Source organism: Gymnoscopelus braueri (assembly GCF_963280865.1).
Source record: "Gymnoscopelus braueri genome assembly, chromosome: 12".
Classification (NCBI taxonomy): domain Eukaryota; kingdom Metazoa; phylum Chordata; class Actinopteri; order Myctophiformes; family Myctophidae; genus Gymnoscopelus; species Gymnoscopelus braueri.
This window is the reverse complement of record NC_137614.1, coordinates 27,510,880-27,537,619: the sequence shown is the minus strand read 5'-3', so window position 1 is coordinate 27,537,619 and position 26,740 is coordinate 27,510,880. Positions and strand designations below refer to the sequence as shown.

At 39.3% G+C, this 26,740-nt stretch overlaps 2 protein-coding genes across 2 annotated transcripts; both read left to right on the top strand.

Annotated features, from left to right (window-relative positions):
* Window positions 1-2,564: 2,564 nt before the first annotated feature.
* On the top strand, window positions 2,565-6,235 carry r3hdml (R3H domain containing-like; the record flags this gene model as incomplete). Its single annotated transcript, XM_080443884.1, has 7 exons — window positions 2,565-2,629; window positions 3,258-3,318; window positions 4,149-4,478; window positions 5,013-5,131; window positions 5,347-5,449; window positions 5,548-5,663; window positions 6,103-6,235. 7 exons carry the CDS (start codon window positions 2,565-2,567, stop codon window positions 6,233-6,235), a joined length of 927 nt encoding a protein of 308 aa, XP_080300010.1.
* A 1,903-nt stretch (window positions 6,236-8,138) lies between these two features.
* Window positions 8,139-25,133, top strand: hnf4a (hepatocyte nuclear factor 4, alpha). The gene is made up of 10 exons (XM_080445491.1): window positions 8,139-8,253; window positions 19,170-19,344; window positions 19,816-19,910; window positions 20,444-20,550; window positions 20,688-20,843; window positions 21,503-21,590; window positions 21,686-21,838; window positions 22,436-22,672; window positions 23,101-23,223; window positions 23,912-25,133. The coding sequence occupies exons 1-10, from the start codon at window positions 8,205-8,207 to the stop codon at window positions 24,052-24,054; spliced, it is 1,326 nt and encodes a 441-aa protein (XP_080301617.1). The 5' UTR covers window positions 8,139-8,204; the 3' UTR covers window positions 24,055-25,133.
* Window positions 25,134-26,740: the final 1,607 nt, after the last annotated feature.

Below are 26,740 nucleotides of genomic sequence, written 5' to 3'. Positions count from 1 at the left end.
GTAGGAACAGTATTTACATTTCTACACAGTTTTTACGCCTCTGTTTTAATTGTGTAAGAGAGAAAGACACCTATAGACATGTTAGCGATTGCTGGTCTAAGAAAAACAGAATTACCTATACTATTTGTGCACTGCAGTGAGGGTGCACACATGATTCATACAATAAAAACATAATGATCAAGATAATGATCTCCAATTCACCCTTAAGATGCGAGTGCGCACGCATGCATTCTGCATGCACATGCACACGCACACACACACACACACACACACACACACACACACACACACACACACACACACACACACACACACACACACACACACACACACACACACACACACACACACACACACACACACACACATGGTTGATGGATCCATTTTATATTGTTGTTCAACATTTCTGCCCTCTCTTTGATGTGGGATGATAGAGTTATTAACTATGTGACAGAATTGACATGGATGTGGCCATAGCTAAATATAAATGGTGCACAAGGCTGCGTTGTCAGTCGGGTGCACTTGGCTGAGACTCATCCATCAAACCAACACCAAAAAATTCCATTGATGTTACTCTAAAGATAACAGTTTGATTATATCATGGTGGTGTTACCTGGTAAAACTCCATTCTGCAGGTAAATCCGAGCTGTACAATACTGGAAACCAATGGCTCCAAGTTGCTGATAGATGTTCAATTTTGCATGTTTCGTTTTTGCTTTTTGCTTCATAACGACCACAGTTTGATGGGCTTCTCCATGTCCCTCAACCGAACAAAAGAGCATTCTTTGTATTGCTGATGGTACTGTTAGGACCAAACAGAAATGGATTTATGGCTACTTGCTGGCTGCCTTAGGCCAATGGAAAGGCACATCGGCCAAGTTCAAAGACCAACATCAAGCTACAACTGGCGTTACAGGGGAACCCTGACATGGACAAGGACCTATGTCTCTACACTGACCCTCTATAGGCCGTAGGCCCACACAGACATTTTCAATGAGCTCTCTGTACTTTAAACACCCAGTCACTACGTCTGACAACACTCAACCACATATGTGCTGAAGTATCCTGCAAGCCTTTGAAGTGGTGACTGGGCTGTTTGACACATAAAGTTGGCTGCACTGGGTTTGTTGTGTACATTTGGTCACTTAGAACACATATAGGAAATATTGGTTTCATCTGTTTGGGTGGTGACAGTGACACCTTGACATGTGGTGACACATTGACAGCCGTTTATGAACTCAATACACATGTAACTGAATGTTGTTAACTGGTGCAAATGTTTGTTGTGTATTAGACTTACATGCTGCTTTCTGCTGGCATCATGGCATGCAAAGTGAATGTCCCACCGAATAATACATTGTATTTTGAAGATCGCTGTCTTTTTCCACCGTTCTTAAAACTGTAAACAGTGTTGATTCAACTCTGTGTAAAATGGACATCTGGGTTGCATTGTCAGAATTAAGTAAATATTTACTGATTTGACTGTGTATCTATTGTTACCATATCATTCTACATTCAGCATGAATTCAGCAGGAAGTAGAATTCTTTACTATGATCTTTTTTTTCTTTTAAAAACTTGCTGATCTCTATACATAGGCTACTCTCTGGTATGTCTCTGTGAAATTTCACCCATAACAGTAACATGTCAAGATGTAGGAAGCATTGGAGAAGAATGGACAATGTCAGCAAACAGTTAATTGGCGTTTGGCCTGGTTCATAATACATTGAAGTTCACAAATACTGTATGTATATTGTCCTTCATGATTGTGCTATGTATATCCAAATTAATGTACGTCTAATTGTGTTGTTGGAAGGATTGGAGCAATTCATTTTAAATATGTTGAAGCCTGCCCTGTAACTGGGTTAAACCAATATGGACCGAGTTGCCTTTCCTCTTCCATAAGAATACAAGCAGAGGCCTCAATGGAATGTGTAAATTACTTAAACCATATATTTAGTTGATTGGGGTCTGCTAGGGCTCTATATATGGTCCGCTCCTTTTTCCTTCTACACCGAATCTCTGCGGCAACAATAGTTAAAATAAAAATGTAACATGATGTGTTGTGAGCTTGTAGATCCGCTATTTTCACCGAATGTTTGCCCCAAAATAGGGTTGCTAGGGTTCTTGCGGTTAAAGAATGCATGTCATTCTTTATACAAACTATCTTTCTTGAGAGGCATGATAATTCATGGTGAGGAGGCATGGGAGCAGAGATTATACAACAGATTTCCAATCTGTGAAAATCACGTTAAGGAAATTCAGACATTGAAAATGTTTTTCTCAATGGCCATGCATTATCATACCTCAACTGTTTTTGGAGACCATCCACAGTCCGCAAGACAGGCCTATGAATATATTCAACGCAAATGGCTCATTCCTGATAATAAACTACAGTGCCACATACTGAACCAGAATGCTTCAAATGTGACTCTGCCTATAATACTCATTCCCCTACCCAGCAGAGCTGTAGTCTCTGTGATCTCTTTGACCCCAGTGGTTGTTGAACCCGTGGCTGCTGTGGACCTTGGCAGGTTTTGAAGTCTCTTGGTATACTGTATTACACATGGCAGAGGACCAGGGGCCCAGAAGCCCTTCACAGAACCAACAACAGCTGGAGATGAGCGCTGAGTCTGCAGTCACTTCAAAATGGGTCCTTATTCCCCTTTGGTTAATATGCATTCTTCAACACACAGCTCAGTCCTTCCCCTAGGCCTGCTTATTTTCATTGTGTTTTATTGAAACAACTGAGGGAGTTTCAATAAAACCTTAACATGTGTTCTACGGGTAAGAACACCCCTTGTAAGACTTCAAGCTTCATGTAAAAAAAAAGAGGCCCAAATCTAATTAACAGTGAAACACATGTCCTGAAATATAAATTTTCAACAAAATCTCACTATGATGATGCATCCATTCATCAATCATAAAACAAAGCACTACAAGATTACAGCTATACCAAAGACGTCAAATGTGAATTGCTCAGATATGCGTACAAAAAACGTAAAATGTTTGGTACAGTGAACTTCATGAGTCATTGTCAGTTTGATTTATTTCTACAGGAGTTGCGAAAGAGACTACATAATGCTTGTATTGAGAATGCTGAATCACCTATCAAACAGTTTTGTGAGTGAACATCCCTGTGGGAGGAAGCGTACAGGAGGGTTTGTGCGTCAGATGCCCTGAGCAGTAACATTTCCCTGCCACATATGTCAAACGGGCTTGTTTGCAAAGGCTTGTGTTTAAGTGTGGATGTCCTCAGCTTCCCAACTTCTTGTCTGACTTTCACTGCTCTGTTGATCTGGAAACATCCACCGATGACGGTACGTGGCTTAGCTTTCAGGAGTTTTAGACCCACTGTCTTATTATTTTTTATTACACAATAACACAACAATATCTTGTATTTTCATTGTATTTTATTATTTATGCAGTATCTTATTACAGTAGAGAGGTGTTTTGTTCAGTTCATGTGCTGCGATGGCAAGTGACCAGATGTGCTTAACTCTGTTAATCTTGACCTTTTTCTTTTAGATAGTTTACAAATTGGATGAGTTATAGATTTTGTCTTGTATTCTTGTATTCTTCTGTTACTTTCAAGTAAGGTTTGAATGAGTATGTCTTACATGTAATGTTATGAGAAAAAAGTTATAGGAAAAATCTCCTCTTTCCTATTTTAATCTTGTTGCAAAATTAATTTTTCTGTCATCAAGATTAATCTATGCTATGAGATTGCTTGTTAATGAAACTGAATCCAGTAAAAAAAATCTGTTGATTGATTAATTTTAATTCAGGTACAGTGAGTTTAATCTTTAATCTCATCATTTGCACATTGACTTAATTTGACTCCTGTAATGAATCAAATCAAATTATTGAATACATTTACTTATAATCCTTATTTAAAAGTCAAGGTATAATCATTTGGTGCCTCTGTTGGTGCCTCTGTTTTTATTACATCTTCTAAAAAGTATTAATATTATGTCTAAATTGTTAGCCGCCCTGTCTGGCACGGCACTGTCTGAACATATACTTGTGTAAGCATGTGACAAATACATCTTCAATACATATTGTTTGTTTCATATTGAGCCTTTTTTTTTAAAGATTTGTTTAAAGTCATTGAATATCTGAATGCCTTCCAACTTTCATTCCACATCAGAACAGTGTGAGGACTTGGTGCTGCTCCTACCCTGCCCTGAAGGCAGAGATGGCTGCTGCTTCTGTTCAACTCCTGTTTGCTGCCATCTTGTGGACAGTACCTCATAGGGGAGCCGCAACTACTACATTTTCAAATCCCACAGACCTCCTCAACATGACCAAAACAAGCTTTGAAACTGATTCGGTCTTCAGGAATCTTACCAGCAGTGTCGGTGTTTCCCGTGGTAGACGGCGACGAGCCATCTCGAACAGGGACGTGAATGCCTTGCTGGATTACCACAACCGAGTCCGTTCACAAGTTTCCCCCCCTGCTGCCAATATGGAATACATGGTGAGTGCCTTCTGTGAACACTGTATTTTGTACCAGACCAGGAATCAAGAGACCAGTCCCACAGCTAAAACTAACAAAGAATATCTCTCTTTCTGTTGCCATGAAAAGGATCAGCTTTCAGCTTCAGTTCACACTAAATCATTTTTATTTTGTTATTTACAGATAGGCCTATACTGTATGTGATTCCTGGAAACATGAAAACCAGTGAAGGGTTTCCCACATGGTCTACTTTATAGCTGCAGAGGCTGGGGTTATTTGTTTTTCACTTTTATGGTTTTGGAGAGTCCTTGAGCAGATGTTCTCTTATGTCTGTCTGTCTGTCTGTCTGTCTGTCTGTCTGTCTGTCTGTCTGTCTGTCTGTCTGTCTGTCTGTCTGTCTGTCTGTCTGTCTGTCTGTCTGTCTCTCTCTCTCTGACTGTCTCTGTCTCTGTCTCTCTCTCTCTCTCTCTCTCTCTCTCTCTCTCTCTCTCTCTCTCTCTCTCTCTCTCTCTCTCTCTCTCTCTCTCTCTCTCTCTCTCTCTCGCATATCTACAGGTGTGGGATGAGGGATTAGCCAAATCAGCAGGCTCCTGGGCCTCACGCTGCATATGGGATCATGGCCCAACACAAGCCATGAGATTTATGGGCCAGAACCTATCAATAAACTCTGGAAGGTAGTACAGAATATAATACAATATTTTCCTTGTTGTTCCTTTTTTTTTGCTCAGAGGTTACATTTGAAACATATGGACATAGCCTTCGTATATACAGAATATGAGATGAGTCTGGCCGTGTAAGAAATACAAAATAGAGATGTGTATTTTGGGAAACATACAGTATCGGCCTAAAATGGATGAGTAAACTAAATAATGTGACTTGTTTGTGACAGATACCGGTCCATTGCTGAGCTGGTGAGATCATGGCACAATGAGAGACAACACTTCTCCTACCCCAACAGGTGTCATGGACCTGTGTGTTCCCACTACACACAGGTATGTTGGCTTTCAAAACCGTTCCCTAAGAAAGCAACATGTGTGAAGAGTATGACATTGACATTTACACCTGTGGAATATGGTGCACTGTATTTCAGATGGTGTGGGCCAGCACCAACAGAATGGGATGTGCAGTGAAGAAGTGTTTAAATATGCATGTGTTAGGTAGCACATGGAGGGAGGCCACACTTCTAGTCTGCAACTACTCTATAAAGTAAGTACTGTGCAAAAAAAGTATCTGGGTTTTAACATGATACATATCACGTTATGATGTGATAATATCATGTTATAACGTGATAATGTATCACGTTATAATGTGATAACTTGTTTTGAAATGAGCAGACAAAATGTATGCTCATACTCTCTCCTGATTGGATGAAATTGGCAACCCACATCAAAATGTATTTTCTGTTTATGAAAGATTACTATCTGAATGTACAGCTTTAACGTTAACACACGCACGCACACACGCACACACGCGCACACGCACACACACACACACACACACAAACCTTTTATTTTAACCAAAAGATATCTATTTTCTTTCTGTGTACTTTCTTTACTGTCTTTTCTTGTTTGTTAATTATGTTTTAGAATTTGGTCAGACAGATTGTTCAGTGGAGGTGTTATACTAACTTTATTCCATTCCTCAGGGGTAACTGGATCGGAGAGGCTCCTTATAAGACGGGGAAGCCATGTTCAGCCTGTCCATCCAGCTACGGAGGAACCTGTCGTAGAAACCAGTGTTCTGGATACACAAACACCAAAAATCTTAAAAGATATTAGAAACAACCTGACATGATATGACAAATTACATAATTTCATGTTTTAATGGAAGAATGAAGAGAATGAGATATCCTGGTGAACTTCTGCTCAGCTAATGAAAAGCATTACTACAAGAAAAGCACATGATCTTTATTTTGTTTTGTTGTTGTTGTTTTTCTAAAAAAGGATTTAGCAATTAATTTACCACTATTGTCATATGCCTTTATGAATGAATGTCACATACATAATCCAGTGGATAATAGCACGAATGTATGTATTTTCTGTAGGATGTTTTCTATTGTGAATCTCTCCATTACATTGTGCAAATAACATCTAAAAGAAAATTACTGCAGTCATCAGATGCTTATCTATCTAAACACAACCACAGAGACATGTTTTTGCACTGTTATTGATGAATTTATTAGGTGAGTTTTATGAAGATTTGTTACAAATGAAGCACTTTTTTATTGTACAGATGATACAGTAGCTGTACTGTAGCTGTATACACACATGTATGTGTTAGTGATTCTCTTACAGTTTCGTTTTACAGTACATTATATTATTTCTTTGTTATCATGGCTGGAAAAACTGGCAAGTCACACTCCGAATAAAGAGTAATAAAACAATGTGGTTAATGAATTAATATATAATTGAATGCATGATTAAACATTTGATTAAGTTAGAAAACGACTGAATATTCACAAATAGCTTGCTCTACAGTAATTGTGTTTATTGGTTTGCAAGCGATACAGGCAGTGCTCAGAAGTTTTAGTTAAGCAAAAGTTGAAATACCACAAAATAAAAATACTCTGTTACAAGTAAAAGCCCTGTATTCAAAATTTGACTTTAGTAAAAGTACAAAAGTATTGGCATCAAAATATACTTACACTACAAAGTAAAGTAGTCTACTAAAGGAGTAAAAGTTTAAATAGTTGTCAAATAATGTATTGTATTACTGTAAAAAGTACAAGATTGGTTATGAGATGTAGTGGAGTAGAGGTTTACCTTATCACGTAAGGTAAACCTAAATACTCAAGTAAAATAAATGTACCTCAAAATTGATTACTTAAATTAATACTTAAGTACAGTACTTGAGTACAGTACTTAGTTACTTTACACCACTAGTTACTTTCAGTTTCATTTGGACCTCATTACATTTCTCCATCTATCCTCAGAGACAGGGTTATAAAACAGGAGTCTAATGCAGCTTTTATGGTCATATGGGGAAATTATGTGGGGCTCTCGAACAATCTAGGCACTGACACGACACACGCGTGTGCACACACACACACACACACACACACACACACACACACACACACACACACACACACACACACACACACACACACACACACACACACACACACACACACGATGTGAATGTATAAATGGATAATGGTGAAACATGTATTGACAACTATTTTCAGTTGTATTACATCATTAAACAGGAAATATTTTTTCCTCTCCTAATACAAAAGTGATTACGTCACTCACATGCACTGACTCCCACCCTCAGTACATTCTCCACACCTCTCTCTCTCTCTCTCTCTTTTATGTCACTCCCCGCCTTCTGGTTTTCTCTTTCCTTTTGTACAAACTCAGTTTCCTATTCAAACCACATATTCAGCCCTAATTCATATTCAGAAAAATGTCCATTTGGTGATGAGAAAGAGGGTGAAACACATCATAACTTTATGTCTATTTGAGTTTCTATCATCTTGTTGCTATAGTTACAGCTGCTGCCATATAGATTGGTTGGATCCATACAAGCCTGGTTACTGTTTAACCTCTCCACCCACATTTACCCAGATTAGGAAAATCAATAAGATAACAGCAGCGACACCGGCCTTACCTTGCGCCAACAACACCCTTCTCACAACCGGCGGTGACAAACTTCCATATTATGCACCTTATGCTTTGAGAAGACGTGGGGAAGAATAGAGACCATATGAAACACATGCTTTGGAGGAGATAATAGGAGGAAGCCATGGTCAATGTTAATAAACAAGTCAGTTCAAGTATGGAACTTCCATTTGGTGAGCACCTTTGTTTTCATCACTTTAACTCAGTGGCTTGAGTGAAAAAGATTGTGTGTGCCAGCTGCTTGCTTTCTTTATGCCTCTCAGAGAGCCGGTAGCTTTGCAAAGTCACCGGCCTGAGAGCAACGATGGGACGCAATTGATTCCTGGTGGCGAATATCGTCGCCATTTTCGTCTTGGTTTTTCACATGGCTGCAACCAAAGAGGCGTGTCAGAGATATGGAGGTTGTTAAATATAGGCCCTAAAAGCTGGGTTCGAACATGATGATGACACTGTGATGAGACTGGACGGATGAAAGGCTGGTGTACCCTCCAAAGACAAGGAAGATGGTTTTAGGTTCTGATCGGGGTGCTGACCCCTATGATAGTTATAAGTAGTCCTGCCTATGTGTGTTTGAAGCAGAGTACAGGATTAAGTCTTGTTAAGCTATTGTAATGTGGGGGGGGGTTACATTTTCCTCCAGACAGTGGTGCAAAAGTGCACAGTAAAATCCTGTGTTAATTTAACTCTGAGAACGTAAAAAATGATTTGTAAGGGTGCATTTTTAACACTCTAAGAGTTAAATTAACGCTCAGGATTGTAATGTGTTACAAGAAAAATACTGAATTGTTGAGAGTCGAGACCATGTCAGAAAGATGAAAGCATGTACCATGGTGGATCGTTTTCTGTGGTTTATTGTCTGGAACATTGCATTTTGACATTGTCACAGTACATAATGCTGTTTACTGTAGGCCTACATGCACTTTAGCAAGTGAATAGGTTAATACCCTATAGCCTTGTTAGAAATTGATCAATTGACACTAAATATTTGACAGTGTACTGTATTGTTTCTGACACATGTGAATATGAACCAGACATAGCGTGCATAGATGGCACGGGTGTAGTTTTTATGATTTGCATGTTAGGATGGGAGATGTAAAAACGTTGTGGGCAATAACTTAATGGGGCAACACATTAACTTTTCCCAATATTTGGTACTATGCTCTCCATTTCTCTCTCTTTCTATCTTATAGGACTATGGCTATGCAAAGACCATTTAAAGGGCTGTAGTGGAGGTTTAAGAGCAGATCATTCCTACTGTTTTATCATATATAATAATGCCATTGTCAACCTACAGCTGGTTTTAATTTCCTCTAACATACTGCATTAGTGAAGAAACAAAAAATGTAGTAATAATACTGTTTACTGTACATTAATCGTTTAAAACACCATTAATAAACAGAACAAAGAGAGGTACACAGACATACATGTACACATTTTTCTCAAAATGTTATTAAGCCCTAAGGTCTCTTCCAGTTATTGATAAAGATTAATATTTTAATGAAGGTATGAAATAGACTCCCACAGTCTTGTAGATGCTGGTTCATCCCAACCCTCCATCATTTTGGCCCAAACTTTATTGGCAGGCAGTTCTCTGTTCCACCTTGCGACTGCATGTACTGTATTGTTATTGTAGGTCTATTCTCCCCACCATACGCCCCATTTCCAGTCATGGTATGAAATAAATCATCTATTCCTAGTGCTATTTATAATAATAAAAGCAACAGTAACAGTAAGCTAACATCATTATTCTTCAGCCCCCTAGTGGTACCTTTATTATTGTGGGTGTTCATCCCCCTGGAGTGCATTACTTCCTTCAGAATAGGACATGGGGGGGCATTTCAAATTGATCCATCTTAACTGAAATGACAAGACTAATTTATGTCCCTTGATAAAAATGATTTAGGGCTATAGTTGAAACAGTGGAAATGACAAACTATAATGTGGAAACAAACACATGGGCTTTGATAATAAGCCAACTAATATCTTATGTCCACAAATCCATTAATATTTGGGCTTGGATGGTGGCTTAGTGGTTGGCAAGAAGTTTGAACCTGACTGAGGCTTTTGCGTGTTGATGTGGGATTTGTCTGGGTGCTCCAATTCCCTCTCACTTCTAAAGGCATGCATGTTAGGGACAAACTCCTACCAGTCACATTGAGGCACTGGCCTGAGTGGCCTCAAAGGTAAAAGCTGATCTATGGGCGCTGCTCATAATAGTTTGGATAGGATCCTTTTCCAAAAGGATTTGTTTATTGTATGTGTACCGGATCTTCAAAAAACATTTATGTTACAAATGCATTTCCTTGGCAGCTGCCTGCTCTAAGCTTCTTTTTGCCTGAGACCGGGTTGCACTATATTTCTTGGTGCAAACAAAAAGAACAACAAAGAACTGCTCTGGTTGCTCCAATGTAGAAATTGTGCTGACACAATGTCTCCAGAAAGCATCAAGCTTAGCAATAGTGATTACTGAGTTATTTACATTATTTTGTAAACAATGAACTACATATACATTAATTATATTATACATTCTGCGACCACTTATTAATCAGCAGTGACTTGAATGTTACAAACATGCCACAATCTGTATATCCTTTTAAACCTAATTTCTCATAAAGCGTTGACTACCAAGACCACACAACAGCAAACCATTTTCTGAACAAGGCAACATTATAGCTTTTATAATAGGGCTACACATAACTTCATGTCAGACACATGATATTAATTACTCAACGGTCACAACTTAGGCAAACGCTGAGCTCTGCCGTTTGCAGAATCAGTTGGTGTATGTAAATACAACAAAGGCTATTGAACAGCCCTTCAATGAACAGATCTGTTTGTCTAGAAAGTTGAATGACTTGGTGAAGAGGCACTGAGGTGCTGGACTCCTACACACAAGACCAAAGTAAGGCAGAGACAGGATGAACAGTACAGTCAAATCCTGAATGTTACAGTCATTTAATTCTGAAAGACCCTTACAAGTAAATGTTTACGATTTCAGAGTTAAATAAACACAGACACTGACAGGTCCTACTTTTTGTGGCGCTCATAATAAATCATTTTTAGGATGCGATAAACACGGTCAAAATTCAATGTGGAAAATGCTCTGGAAGCTGCAATCCAATCCAGAACTTATTTTAATGAATACAATGTTATTTTAATCAATCTGTATTTATGATATGTTTGTACAATATAACTAGTACATCTGCAGTGGTTCATCCCTAATCTTCCAATGAGAAATTTAGACCCTTGTCTCAGGTACTACTTGTCAACCTACTGATTGACAACCTCATAAGCACAATATAACCCTGGTCACGTGAGCATTGTCTCTTGGAAGAGCAGTAGAATTACAGCGTTTGTATCCTGGATAGGACATGAAACTTATGGATTGCAGCTTTTAGGAACCCAGTGGAGCTAATGTTATATTTGTGAGCAAACTGAATCATGTCTGAACATTTTTCCAAGGTATTGTGGTCTCAGTCGCTATGCATAGCTCTAATCTCAACAAAATGATATCTAAAAAGTTAGACTATTGCATATTTATTCACCGCTATACAGTATTACAATTTAGAAAAAGTGAAGCACCTTATTTTTGTATTTCATTTTTGACACTGAAAGTACTGATGTGGCAGGATATAGTTATAGATATACAGTATAGACTTTGTGTCATTTATAAGGTGAATATATTTCAGAAAGTTGTCTTCAAGTCAGTGAACAAAATTATCATCTACTTTAAATGAAAAATGTGCCAATTTGCATGTGTTTATGTAGCATTAAACCTGAGGCAGAGCCCCCCAATTAGCAGCCTACGTGTAGGGTGGGTATTACTGTTTGCTTGACACCATTAAGCTGGGTGTTCAAGCCTCCAATCAAATCTCATTGTGACAGGCATTAGTGGATTATCCTCAGTTGCTACTCTCATTCTGGCCCCTACGACCAGCCCTATGGCCCTTGCAAGCAGGGAGCACAACAGACCTGGCCCTGCTCCCTCTCTCTGCCTGCCTCAGTGTGGCTGGGCCTGAGAGAGCTGCAGCCCACTCCCAGTCTGGGGCTCATGGGCCTTCTTCGCTCAGTGGGCCAGATAACTGTCAGGGCTCTGCCGTCACAGGGATGTTTGGCGATGATGGAACACTGCAATACACCAATCCAGGTAAAGCGAAAGAAAGCAACAGTATTTTCAAAACCTGGCTGTGAACCCAAGGAATTAGTCAGAGTATGTAGGTTATTCCACAGTCAGGCGCAAACAACAAGCTGCTGTTTGTTAATGTCGTAAATCTGGATATTTGTTCTGAGGAGAGTAAAGCTGCTGGGCTGCTGAGGGAGCAAATGTTACTACTGTTATAAATGACAGTCATGCTATGTGTTTGTGTTTACAGTATGGTCTTGATGGTGGTCACTAAATGGAATGGCATATTTGGGGTAAAAAGATATTGAATAAAATATTGTTGAATGGAGGAAGAATTTAGTAGTGTCCAGTTGAAAATTAAAGTACCAGATTGTTGACCTACTGGGTAGTGGATATGGTGTGGTGACCATTTTAGATGCTGAATAACACATTTCCCAACAGTTTGTATAGAAATGTCCACATGGTGGCAGTAATAGCCAGTGATTCTAACTTCACTGACAGACTAATAGGTTGGTCAGTGACACTGACATCATTCAGAGCCAGTGATTTGTGCATAGCGCTGGCTGGTTAATTACCTGCCACCCAGGTTATGAGCCACCATAATAAGGGTAATGGGTTGAAAACAATGAAACTGCCCACGGCCATATCAAAGAAGCTGTCAATTACTGTGACCATATTATTAATACACACATCATACAGCATACTGCAGATCACCCATGACTGGTACTGTAGGTCAGCTGCTGTATATATAAGCATAACAGCCACAGATGTGTTTATAATTTCACTACAAGCATTTTACAGAAGCAATTTCATTTTGTTCCCAAACTGCAAATCTATTGAAAATGTAACTACCCTCTAATTTTGGCTGCTGCCCAAGTGGGCCTGTTTGTCTTTGGTCTTGCTGGGGTGGGATAAGGTTGAATGCCTGGACATTTATAATCTTGTTATTCAAGATATTGAGGTTAAATGTCTATTGATTAGCTGATGTCGGGAGGGCCTATAGGGAATCAGGGAGATAAAGGTGCGCTGAGCGGTGCTGCTGACATAAGTGATTGAGTCGGCAGTCAAAATGAATTCTCAGCAAAACAGCAGTTAATGATTACAGAGGCTTATCAAGCACTGTGATTGATTTACATTGCACATCGGTCTACGTGTTTATTGATGCAATTGTTTACTTATTTGGTGCACTGAGGCAACTTTAGTTTCTCTATCATTGCTAAGAAGCTATGCCTGGATATATCAAATGCAAACGGTTGATATATACTGTTCTAGTTTAAAGTGTATTGGACGATGAAATATTTCATCAGTCCATCTTTATGCCAGAGTCTGAAAAAACTAAACTAAACAAATAACAGCTTCCAACTACAGCAATATTCCTGAAAAATTAGATAATCTGTAGTGACACTATTAATTTCACAGAAATAACACACAGTAGGACTAGGCCTACACTACTCCCAGGCTTATGGCAAATAGTTGGTTGTTGTTTTGTTTAGTTGTTTGTTGTTCATTGTTTTTTATGTAAAGCGCCCTTGGGTTTATGAAAGGCGCTATATAAATTCAAGCTATTATTATTTTGTATTATTATTACACCACATCCATGTGGTGATATAGAGCTTTCCCGCTCATTAGTAGGTGGAAATAATAACAATTACAACTTGGTGCTATCTTTTTTTTTTAACTACACACTTCTGTGTCCAACACAGTGAGTACATCATGAAACCTGTGCAAAATTAGCACTAATTGGTTCATAATTACACAACAAACCCACATCATGGGTGAGGATATTTTCTGATGCTCCAGACAACAAACAAAAAACTTTACTCTCAGAGGTATTTTTCAACTACTTACTGTAGTGTGCTTTCATCATGTTAGAATACATCACATTGACTGAAATGTGCCCCAAAAGTGAGGTTATGTAATTGAAGAGAAAATAGTCTACAAAGAGTGCAAAAGCTTAATTCACTGTCTTCACATTTTCACAGTACCTGTCTGCTAATTAAAAGGCTTACTCAAGACTCTCAATCATATCAGCTTCAGTATATGAATCACTTTAGATGTTGCCACAGATGGTGACTTCACTGAAGTAAACAAACGGTCCCAAAGGTTTTTTGACAAACAAGGATCGCAGGCCTCTGAGGCTGATGCTTTTCCTTTTTATACTACTGTATGTCATCATTTAGAACTGCAGAAAACTATTTAATTGAGCTGACTAGAAGTTGCTTATTCTCTAATTATTCATCTTAGAAAAATGATTGATCTATCCAAACTTTAAAGATATACAATAATTTAAAAAAGGGCACATATAAGATCATGTATATACATAAAGGTTAACCACCATTGGCAGAAATAATTAAGATAATTTGTCAATGACACAGAAAATGGGATATTCCCCTGCTCAACCAGAGGGGCTTGCATAAGCTGTGTGATTTGCAGATAGTTATCTGTTGACAAGGTCTTCGCCATGACATGATACTCACATATCTCCTCCATCTACCACAGGTGAGTGGAGAGCAGTAGGATTTCTCTGCTGGCCACAAAGGTGCTTCAGCAAGCACATTGTCTCTTTGTCTTATATCAATATCACCACAGAGTTGGATGTGCATAATAAACACTCACGTTTCCCCTGTAGTGGAGCTCCCTTCTAAAAAAAAACAAAGTTGGTTCCCATGCAATGTATTCCAAATCCTATTGACAACTCCAGGCCATAATGAATTCTCCTTTACTCCCAACTGCTTTTTCCAGAATTTAGATTTGGCTATACAGCTTCACTGCAGCTTGCCTTTAGGACTGGACTTGGTAAATGGAATCTAGTGATTGAGCAGAAGGTACAAATAGGCAGCGGTTACAAATGGAGTTTGGTCAGTGGTCGGAGATTCCTATTGTGAAGATAGACAGGACTTTGTTCACAAACTGGAGTTTGAAGTTTCAAAGGGGAGAATCACACAAGTGTTACATCAGTTCTCAGCGGTCCTTTGACTTTTAGCCCCAGGGCAGGGAGTTTGGGTGACTGATTATAAGAAAGGACTCCCATCCCATCCCATCCCATCATGGCCACTGCAAACTGAACTCCAATACAGATGTTGTCAGCTGTGGGCTAACATTATCATAGCCCTGTGTAAATGAAGATAAAGATGTCTATTTCTTCTTGTTGAATATTTGCCTATACAAAATTATTCCTTGGACATAAGCATTATAGTTGGTTCTGATCATCTGAACTTGAGCAATAACATAGGTCTGACATCTCAAGTTATGATGAAGCAGTTGCTACTTTGTATGTATTAGGTATATTTTCCCCTGGGTCATCGTGGGCAGCTATAAAGTTAGTCTCTTCATGTAGCTACTGCAGCACCATCTGTTTCATGCTATTATACAGAATGCATGCTGTATGATGTAGCACGCGTGGAACGTACCTATCTCAAAAGAATAAAGTTGAGGGTTTCAAACTAGCTATGCCTATCTCATACATAGGAACAGTTTGTCACCGAGTGTGATTAAGAAAGCTATAACCACACAGATTATACTTTATAGTCCTGTATATGACTGTTCCTTGAGGAGTTCACAGAAATTTAAGATGGGAGCAGTGATAAAAAAAGCTTTAATGACGGAGAAGATAAGATTTGTTCCAAGTGACTCATTCATAGCTTCACACAGATTGTCCTTCATTCCCATCCCCCTGCTCACTGGGTGCTTTGGAATGATGAACTAACTTCCTGAGCAAATATGAGAGCAAACGCTCAACACACGTGAACGTGGATAGGTTTTGAACCATTTTACTAATATAGGTGTAATGGCGGTGAATTAATCAGGATTTGACTAAATGTTCCAATCTCATTTGGAATGCCTATTTCAAACGAACCATGATCCATTCAGTGGCTTCAGATAACCTTTTCAATGGGTTTTAATCACTGGTTGACAATGTCCCTTTTAATTTGTAATTGGATTAAGAGATGGCTTTAGTCAATATTTAATTGTGAAGAGGATAATATCTGACTATTTCCTCAGTGACCTGTAGGAATGTTATGGTGTTTGCCTGCTTTGAGAGAGAGACATAATTTTATGAATCCTCTATATACTCTGGGTGGGTGGTTATCAAGTTCACCCACATGGGGTTTACTGCTCCTGAGGTCTGGTTGAACCCAAGATCGTTGACCTATTGCTTTGTACTAGCACTTTCTCTTCTTCAAATACCAGACTACTGTTTGCCAAGTCACGTTGACTTACGCACAGAGGGGTTGGGGATTTTCGCAACAGCAATATTTTTAAAAACATTTTTACCATTGCTGCAGTACACAAGAACATATATTTCTCTATGAGCTCATCATCTTGATTACAAAGATGTAGATGTATTCCCTACATGGCCAGTCTTGTCACTAACTTGCTCATGCCATCTATTTGGTAAAACCTTGGCAGCTGTGGGCTTGACCCGCCTACTGTAGTGTATACTTTGTCATATGAAAGTGTTGCTCGCCAAAGGAAAAGGCACGTCGTGTTAGTTATAATTTTTGGTGAGAATAGAAGTTAAGCTTTACTCTCAAAATATATCCTCTGGGCCTTCTTACACAGACAGAAGTGTGAGTGCCCTTTCTTGTAGAAGGTCAGGTTTTCATGATAGACCTCCTCCTTGAGGAGAAACTGGCCAGGCGCAAGTATTTGGATCAAAATGCAGCCTCACATGTGCCCTGCATTTTGAGAAACAATGAACTCTTTTACCTAAAGGCGTCAATTTGCTTTAGTGAGAGTTATTTCTCTAGTTAATTATGCAAGAATTAACTGAGATTTACCAAGGGACGTATTAAATGTGGCAGTAAGTCTGAATCCAAGCTGTTGGGACTCTAATGATATGGGCAACCCAGGTAAGCTAAACTTTGCTCAATACTGAATTGCAAATGGCATAGTCTGCCCTGTACTGAAGTAGATTTAGGTCACCGTGATTTTTTTAATACTCACAGTATGGCAAGGCCATAGAGTGTGATGAGATACTTTTACTGCTTTGAAATGGATGACTGGCTGAAACTGGTGGTGCAGTGGTGATGATGTGTCTTTGGTGCAGATTTGACATTTTATGACCCTCATTGGGAAATTGTTTATCCTTTATTAGCAGCAGTGTGGAGAGATGGGGGGAGAGATGGGGAGAGAGAGAGAGAGAGAGAGAGAGAGAGAGAGAGAGAGAGAGAGAGAGAGAGAGAGAGAGAGAGAGAGAATGAGAAATAGACAGACAGACAGACAGACAGACAGACAGACAGACAGACTGACAGAGAGACACACAGATCCAAAAAGAAAGAAAGATTATCCAAGTTGTGTTATCGCTCCAAAAAACCCACAACCCCTCTGATCCACCACAGAGGAGGCTGGTTAAACATCAACTAGAGAGCCACTCTGCCTCTCCTCTGGTTAGAGGCACGAGAGAGAAGGAAGGGAAGGAGGAGGACCTACCGCTGTCAGTCACTGGCAGCCTCCACGTGCTCTCCCCTTTGACACCATACAGTCCCCATCACGCACCACGCAGGGCCCAGCATCTACCTAGCATACTGGGGGCGGAGTCACAGTCAAATAGAGGGAGGGGGGGGTTGGGTGTAGGTGTGAAGGGGGTGCTGGTGGGGGTGGGGGGGACATTAGTTTCTTGGACAAGAAACCACTTTCTGCCTCACTGTCAGGTAGATGAGAGTTTGTTTGCCCAAAGCACCAGCAGACATGGACATGGCAGACTACAGCGAGGCTCTGGACCCGGCCTATACCACGCTGGAATTCGAAAACATGCAAGTACTCGCCATGGGTGCAGGTGAGTCACATAAAGCCTATGCAATGGCCACGCAGTTGAACTTTGAAACTTTTCACTAGTTAAAACTTTGCTCATTAGAGGGCAAAGGGGGTTCTGCCATGAAGTGATACACGGGGTCATTTGTCCATCTTCTGGCCCTTGCCAAGGGATGATAGGGGATGCTACCATGTGACATGTCTTTTTTTTTATCACTTACTGCAATAGTAAAACATTAAGGGATTTTGATTTACGAGACTAGATGAGCAGTGCTCAATGCATGTTGTGCTAATTGGCTGGCTGGGCAATATACATTACAGACATGGACATGACTTGCTCAAGCCTGTGGACCAATGTGATACTGGTCATATTTCAACCAGATCGATTACAAGGCATAGATCCTCTAATGAAGCAGTAGGCCGAGTATCAAGAACGTCCATCTCTAGTTACAGACGGTTGGTTCCCACAGATTCAGATCGAAGTTAAGAGCCAGAGTAGGGGTTTTCTAGCCTTTTTGCGTGATTAATGGTTTTTGAGAAGTTAAGATGACACTGACGTATTTCTGCATTCACTCTCCCATGACTTTTGGCTGCAAACCCGATTCTAAAGCAAAACAACTCCTGAACCTCACTGCCTAAACTTCTCACCTACTTTATGGTCACGCTGGTGTCTTAAGAATAATTATTTGAACCATAATTACTCTTCATATCTGTAGTGATTTGTACATGATTTGAACATATCTATTGATAGCCGCAATGCCAATCGTAACTTATTGAATGAAGAATAAGAAATCATGACATTCATTCAGTGTGATTGATTGACCTTATCTGATATGACGGCAGCTGAAAGGAAGACAGTCTCCAGTGATTGCCTTTTCAGAGGTAATCAAACCTAGATCAATGCTGACCTGTTTACTGTGTCTGAGTAGTTAGTAGATCCTTGCAGATTGATTTGAAATGTCTTTGATCAGCTGTCAGCTGTGTTGACGATTGGAAGGACTGAGGCCATTTACACCTCCAACCTGAATAACGGTTTACAATAAACAAAGCGTCAAATAAAGCCACTATCTAAAAACCTCAAGTCATGTCATAGAACATGATCATATTTTAGTGTACTTCAGTCTTTGCACTGTACAGAAGTTTAATTTGGATACACTCATGTTCCCTTCTGGTCTCTCTCTCTCTCTCTCTCCCTCTCTCTTCTTGTGTCAGACTCCTCACCTGGTGAGAGTGCCACCATGAATGCTGCAAGCCACATGGGAGCAGGCACTCTGTGTGCCATCTGCGGGGACAGGGCCACTGGCAAGCACTATGGGGCTTCCAGCTGTGACGGCTGCAAGGGTTTTTTCCGACGCAGTGTCCGCAAAAACCACATGTACTCGTGCAGGTGAGAGAAAGAGATCTGTGCACATGCTGCCAAAGTATAGCCAAAGAATGTGAGCAGTAAACTTTCAGACAAGATATTCTGGGTGGGGAAAGAAAGGGAATAATGTTTCCCCTAAACTTGAGAACAGCAACTCAAGTAGAAGCAATGGCAACTGCTGCAGCATAAGGGAACTCTGTATATAAGCAATCTGTGTACTGTTGGTGCATGTATCAAACCATTTAACCACATGAAGTGTCCCTATTCTGGGGTGAACATTCGGCAAAAAAGCTATTAGCTAGATCGGCTAATTTCTGCAAAGTTATTTAGTACAGAGGGAAAACATGAGGGGGCCAAGTATAGACCCCTGGGGACCCCTGGGTTAAACAGCAATTCCAAGCGGTTTCCATAAATGAGAATGTATTATTCAACTTGAAATGTAAATGATGTTACAGCAAAAGTGTTTTTATTGATTCATTTTCAAACTAATTCCAGGTTTAGCAGACAATGTATTGTGGACAAAGACAAGAGGAATCAATGCCGATACTGTCGACTGAAGAAATGCTTTAGAGCTGGCATGAAAAAAGAAGGTATGAGCCATGTAGCTATCTATTCACAACAGTGACAAAGTGAACAAGCCAGTTTACATGTGCTTGTTAAAATAAGTGATTTTTTGTGATTTCTTCCACCCAATCTCTCTCAATGTAACAAAAACAGAACTTCTGACTTCTGATCTGTGGATCACTGTCATAATATAAGCTTCCTCACTGAATTGAAGCTACTCGTAGTCAGAGCATGTTGCAATAGCACTTTGTTAATGTTCACTCCACAGAGCACTGAAGTCTATGACCAGCTTATGCTGAGCAAACATTTCTGGGCCATAATAGTTATATACTGATAAACACCACAGCCTTGGAAGCCTTATTTTTCCTTTTAATGACAAAGCTATTCTATTTGGCTGTGTATTTAGTAAAACATTTTTTTAATTATGTATACAATTAATTAACCCATAACCCATGTGTAAAAGTCACAATGTTCTGCCACAACGTTCGATCACATGCAACACTGCAGAGCTCGGTGTTAGTTGAGAAGTACTACAAAGTAAAACCTTCAGTTATCTCAGCTGTACAGAATGAAAGAGACAGAATCAGCACTAGGAGATCCAGCTATGAGGACAGCAGTTTACCATCCATCAACGCACTCATTCAGGCAGATGTGCTGTCAAGACAGGTAAGACAGCCAAAATCATTTTGGGATTTACATGCCACAGAGCTTTTTCCCATTTGAGTATAATCTGCTCACGTCTGACTATGGACAGAATGCAATCAAGAACTCTGAGGATGTTCCTTCTATATTGCCCTGAGCAGATCACCTCTCCTGGTCCCATATTGAACGGAGACATCAGGACCAAAAAAATTGCCACCATCACGGATGTGTGTGAGTCTATGAAACAGCAGCTGCTGGTCCTGGTGGAGTGGGCTAAATACATCCCGGCCTTCTGTGACCTGCCCCTAGATGACCAGGTGAGACTCATACCCAGACAGAGTGTACATACATACCTGTAGACACTCTGGTCACTCATCAACCAGTGATCAAGTAGCAGCAACATCAGTCTCCAAACCATACCACCCTCAACAAAACAAGTACCAGTGTTACGTATAGCTATGCAGCAGTAAGGAATGAACTTAATAAAGGATTGGTTATCTCTCTGAAAGTAAACATGACAACGCATTAAAGGACTGCCAAACATAATAGGAAGCTAACACGTTTGCTCATTGTGGGCCTGATTGATTTTAGTGAACAAGATATAAATGCCTCCACTAGAGTGGTTAATGTATTTTAATCCTGAGTTAGAATATGATGAGCTGGTTTTAAAGTTATATCCCTCAAAAGCCCAGAATCATTAACACTGTGATCACCAGGGCTTGGTAACTGATTTGCTGATGTTGAATTAGTGAGGGAACCAGACATCCACATGGTCTCTGTATCTATTTTGCTCTCCTTCATTGAATGTTTAGTTTTTCTGTGTGACCTTGAGGTAATATGATCAAATGGCGTTATTAAAAGCAATTAATTACTTAATGAATTAACATGTGGTCAAATATGTGGGATCTGTAGGATTTTGGCATAAAACAAAACAAATAGTGAATTAACCATAGAAAATGTATTTTCTCTATTTCAGGTGGCTTTACTGAGAGCTCATGCTGGAGAGCATCTCCTGCTTGGTGTTGCAAAGAGGTCTATGCTATATAAAGATATCCTGTTATTAGGTAAAGATTATGAACAATATGGCAACATAGTAGTCTATCTACAGCAGTTTGAAAATGTCTAGTTCTAATACGATTTACTCCTCCTTTTTCTACAGGGAATGATCACATTATTCCCAGGAACTGTCCAGAGTTGGAGGTGAGCAGGGTAGCAGTGAGGATCCTGGATGAGCTGGTTCTTCCCTTCCAGGAGCTTCAGATAGACGACAACGAATATGCATGTTTGAAAGCCATAGTTTTCTTTGACCCAGGTACTTCATAAGAATATGCTATTTTGCATGTGTAGACACGGTCCCATAAAACATGTAATTGGGAAGTTCAAACTGTTTAAACTCTTAAGCTGCATTCTGCCTACACAGAAAAATCCTCAGTGTTTATTTATCCATTTGCTTTGGTTACCTGTGTACGCTCTCAGAGACAAACAAACACTGACGATTTTACAGTGTGGTCTCTTTGAGACGTTCTCAGACTGTCTTCCTATTTTTGGTATGATATACTACTACTACTATGTATATTGTAGACAACTCAGTGTTGTCTACAACCTACAGTTTATTATAATATAAATACAATGCAATTGTAATAATATAATATAATATAACAATGAGTGACCGTAACTGATTGAATTGTAAGGTCATCGGTTCGACCCTTGGCTTACCCAGTGTACATGTTGAAGTGTCCCACACACAGCAAGACACCCCCATGTGCTCGTCAAAGCCATCTGAGCAGCCATCAGCTGATTCATGCAGCAAAAGCAATTTCCCAGAAAACACTCCGTTATTTACTTTCCTAAAACACTCAGCTGTTGTTAAACCCACACACACTTAAATTCTCCATGTATTTGCTTCTAGACGCCAAAGGACTGAGTGACCCTGGTAAAATCAAACGGATGAGGTATCAGGTCCAGGTCAGTCTAGAGGACTACATCAACGACAGGCAGTATGACTCACGGGGCCGTTTCGGAGAGCTGCTCCTTCTGCTGCCGACGCTGCAGAGCATCACCTGGCAGATGATCGAGCAGATCCAGTTCGTCAAGCTCTTTGGCATGGCGAAGATTGACAACCTGCTCCAGGAGATGCTCCTTGGGGGTGAGCCCTCTTCTTCTTGGTACTGTAATTGTCTCTAGCACTGCTGTGCCAGAGAGTCAAATCTGAAATGAAGTGATTCCAAATTGTGTCACACAAAATGACGTCAAAGTTAAACACGATGAATAAGACGAGACCGTGAAATTTACAATAACGGAAGCGTCCGTGTCATTTTAGATTTTAGCGTTGGCTATTCAAAAATAGCAAGATACTGTATACAAGCTCACAGCGTGTCACTTCGTGCCGCGCTGCGAGCTTGTACATCTGCTATTTTCCTTTTACATTTTTGAATAGTCGTGTTCGAAAACAATTCGAATAATTTTGAATTACGAAACAGTTTGAGAACTGCTGGTTTAGAAGGCATTTGTAGAATCGGTCTCAGGTCTCAATGGGATAAAATATGATAATAATATGTGTGTGCTGTCTCTCAGGTTCTGCAAACGAGGCCCCACACGCACCCCACTCCCTGCATCCTCACCTAGTTCAAGAACACCTCAGTGGCAACGTCATCGTGTCCAGCAACATGCCAACTCCAATCCATAATGGTCAAATCTGTAAGTATACAAATCCATCACTAGGACAAGTTTTGAGATGTGTACACTGTAAAATGTGTTAATCTAACTCAGAGAGTGTAATGGAGTTACAAATAGATACATGATTTTACTGTGTAGTATATACATGGAATCAGATTAACATCCCCAAAATAGGTTTAATGTGCTTCTTTATTATTTCACCATCGTTGTCATGCCAAGTGATATGGTGGCAAAATTTACTATTTCTTAAAAAATATATATATTTTACCAACGTTTCGACACAGTAAAAGGTCTTCTTCCTTAACTATACCACAAAATTAACTATTCCACATATAATCAAGGGATTAAGATAATCAAAACTATTAAAAGCCGTTTAAAATTCATAATATTTAAATGAACAGAGATTGCTAACCTTTCTCACTAGTACACAGCTACATGTGGTAGCTGGAAGGACAAACAGGCTTGGCAGAATAAGCCTCTATGTTCTTCATGGAGACTAATCTGGCTTATTTTGTCAAAGAGAACTTCTGTTATTTTTTCTTAACATTTTAATGCCCTCAGCAATGTCACAAAAGTGCTTATTCCTTGTCTAAAAATTGTGTTGTTCCAAGAAATGTTATACCACTGAGAAGCAAATATGTTCACTATAGGCTACTGTACCTAGTAAATTAGATGCTAAACTCATGTACTTTTCTATCATACTTTTCAGCCACTCCTGAAACCCCAATACCTTCACCGCCTACTGCCTCCAGCTCAGAACATTATAAAATGGCCCAGGGGGTCATTGCCACAGTGCCCAAGCAGCCCACCTCCATCCCTCAGCCCACCATTACAAAGCAAGAAGCCATCTAACATCCCAAATGGACCCTAACGCTTAATTTATAGACTACTCCATTGTACGATGTAGCACGTCAAAAATAGCAGATCTACAATCTCACAACGCGTTGCTATGCAACACATTGTGAGCTGTGATATTGTTGGTGCAGGATAGCGTCGTATGACGAAGTATAAATCATTAGTCGTGGTCAGCATTCAATTTTCTATTGTCTCGACTACTGTTTTAAAGCTGTTGTTTTACAGAACTTCCATATATTCAACAATGAATGTGTCAACTTGACTGAAACAATAAACTAGTTCAGTTTTTGTAAATGTGTGTACACAAATGCAGCAATTGAGCATTTCCGACTCATTGAAAGCTCCAACCTATAAAATCCTGAGGGTTCATTGAACTCTGAAATGGACAAATTAATACTGAGGATTTTACTGTGCAGTTGGTAACAGCAAGTGGCTCAGAGATAACTGAAGCTTGGTATAAACAAGTTAATTATCACACAAAATTAGAACTCCACAAACATTTTATACAGAGTGTTATTGTCTAAAGTTTGCTGAGGATAGCTTAGTATAGGATAATAATATGATTCAGTGAATTTCTTCAGCGTGGCGGCCGTGGACTCGATATTTGTTAAATGTATAAATGAATTTTGTGTATTGCAGAATGAAGTAAGGCTTACTATTAGAAATGGTGAGTTAATCATTCCAATATTCTATGAATGTTACAACAGGTCTTACAAGGAATATGGGGCAAATCATGTATTTAGTGCACAGTATTTCATTTTATGTTCACATCTGAAACATCTTTAATATATAAAGATTTTCACTCAGTTATGGATAAGACCTTTTCTTTAGAAATTTCTTAAATAATGTCATTTAACAAAGCTGTACAAACCAAGTGTCCCCTTCATATGCTGTGTGACAGGATTAAGATATCCATAGTTTATTTTATGTACTTTGCTATGTTAAAATGTACACCTTGACAGCTATAATGCTCTCTACTCTATGCTGCCACTTTGTAAAAGTCAAAGGCATTCTCACATATTGAAGAATTCGTGTAAGTTTCCAATTTCAGAAATGTTGTATTGGTTTAAAAAAATATATATATATATTTCGTTTTTGTTTGAAGGTAGTATTTTGTCATTGTTTAACTGACAGAATAAACTGTGCCTTGAAACCTACAGTATACTGCCTTACAAAAGATAGGCATTATCTCACCTTACAATGTGAAGTTGAATAAATAAAATGTCAAGGTATATTTTTTACATTGAATTGTGGTGCAGTATTATACAAACCTTGAAACCTTTTAGCCTGTTAACTAATGTGATCTTGTTTCTTTCTTCTTACACTGGTGATGAAATTGGTGAAAAATGCATATGCCACACAATTAGTCGGATAAATTGGAAGTGTGTGTGTGTGTGTGTGTGTGTGTGTGTGTGTGTGTGTGTGTGTGTGTGTGTGTGTGTGTGTGTGTGTGTGTGTGTGTGTGTGTGTGTGCGCGCGCTGTGGGTACATTTGGTACCCACAGATATAGTATAATTTGAGAAATAGACATTGTGAGGACCATGGTTAAAAAGGTTTTTCAGAGTTTGTTTTACAATTAGGAATAGATTCACATTGGGGTTAGGATTAGGATTAGGCATTTAGAGGTTACGTTTATGGGTTAGGGTTAGAGTTTTCCCTATGTTATACTTCAGAAAGGGATTATGATATCAAATAAAATAAACCCTTTTTATACTTAACATAGCCAATCTACAAGCTCGCATATTTTCAACGCCGTCCTAAAATCTTGATGTCCTCACAAGTATAGTAGTGTGTGAGAGTGAGTGTGTGTGTGTGTGTGTGTGTGTGTGTGTGTGTGTGTGTGTGTGTGTGTGTGTGTGTGTGTGTGTGTGTGTGTGTGTGTGTGTGTGTGTGTGTGTGTGTGTGTGTAATAGGTCCAACGTGGCAGTATTGCTTGGTCAATGATAGTGTAAGACTATGTTGCTTCAGACTGATAAACTGTCATAAAGTCATAGATAGCAGTGATTTTAGAAACAGAGAGAGAGAGAGAGAGAGAGCGAGAGAGCGAGAGAGAGAGAGAGAGAGAGAGAGAGAGAGTACCAAGTGGAAAGGTTCTGGCAATGTGGCAATGTCTACTTCATGCACTCTTACTGTACATAGATAGCATGACACAATTTGTTACACGTTATGAAGCACATATAGATACCTGGCTTCAGGTGGTATTAGGAGAACTGGACACTTGAGAGAACTGGGCCTTCCACCGTGGTTCCTAAAACACAAGATAGACAGACAGAAATCTTTGGGGAAATCATTTATGATTGATGTGATAGCCTGTATTTAGTTTATAATAATAATAATAATAATAATAATAATAATAATAATAATAATAATAATAATAATAATAATAATAACAATAGGCTACACCAAAATGTATTTTGAATCATAGAATTATGGAAAATAGATTTACTTTACACTAGCTATGGTTTGGAGGTACAATTATACTTAAGGATACTTAATCAAATGTAATTCTTAAAACAAAGTTATAGCTAGATCTGCACCGGGCCCACTTCACTAAAGTGCCATTCCTTCAGGCTATAAGCATACTAGCATTTTATCAACGTGTGCATACTAACTAAAGCAAGTAGTGAGCAATCAAGAGCCCACGTGTGACTTGCAATCACTTTCATTTTAAAGCTGCAAATAT

What these genes read in the sequence shown, in the direction of transcription:
- hnf4a (XM_080445491.1), top strand. Translation starts at nt 8,205, where the DNA reads ATGGTCAATGTTAATAAACAAGTCAGTTCAAGTATGGAACTTCCATTT. An exon ending in AAGTATGGAACTTCCATTTG is followed by an intron (nt 8,254 to 19,169) that starts GTGAGCACCTTT and finishes TTCTTGTGTCAG; the next exon opens with ACTCCTCACCTGGTGAGAGT. An exon ending in ACCTGCCCCTAGATGACCAG is followed by an intron (nt 20,844 to 21,502) that starts GTGAGACTCATA and finishes TCTCTATTTCAG; the next exon opens with GTGGCTTTACTGAGAGCTCA.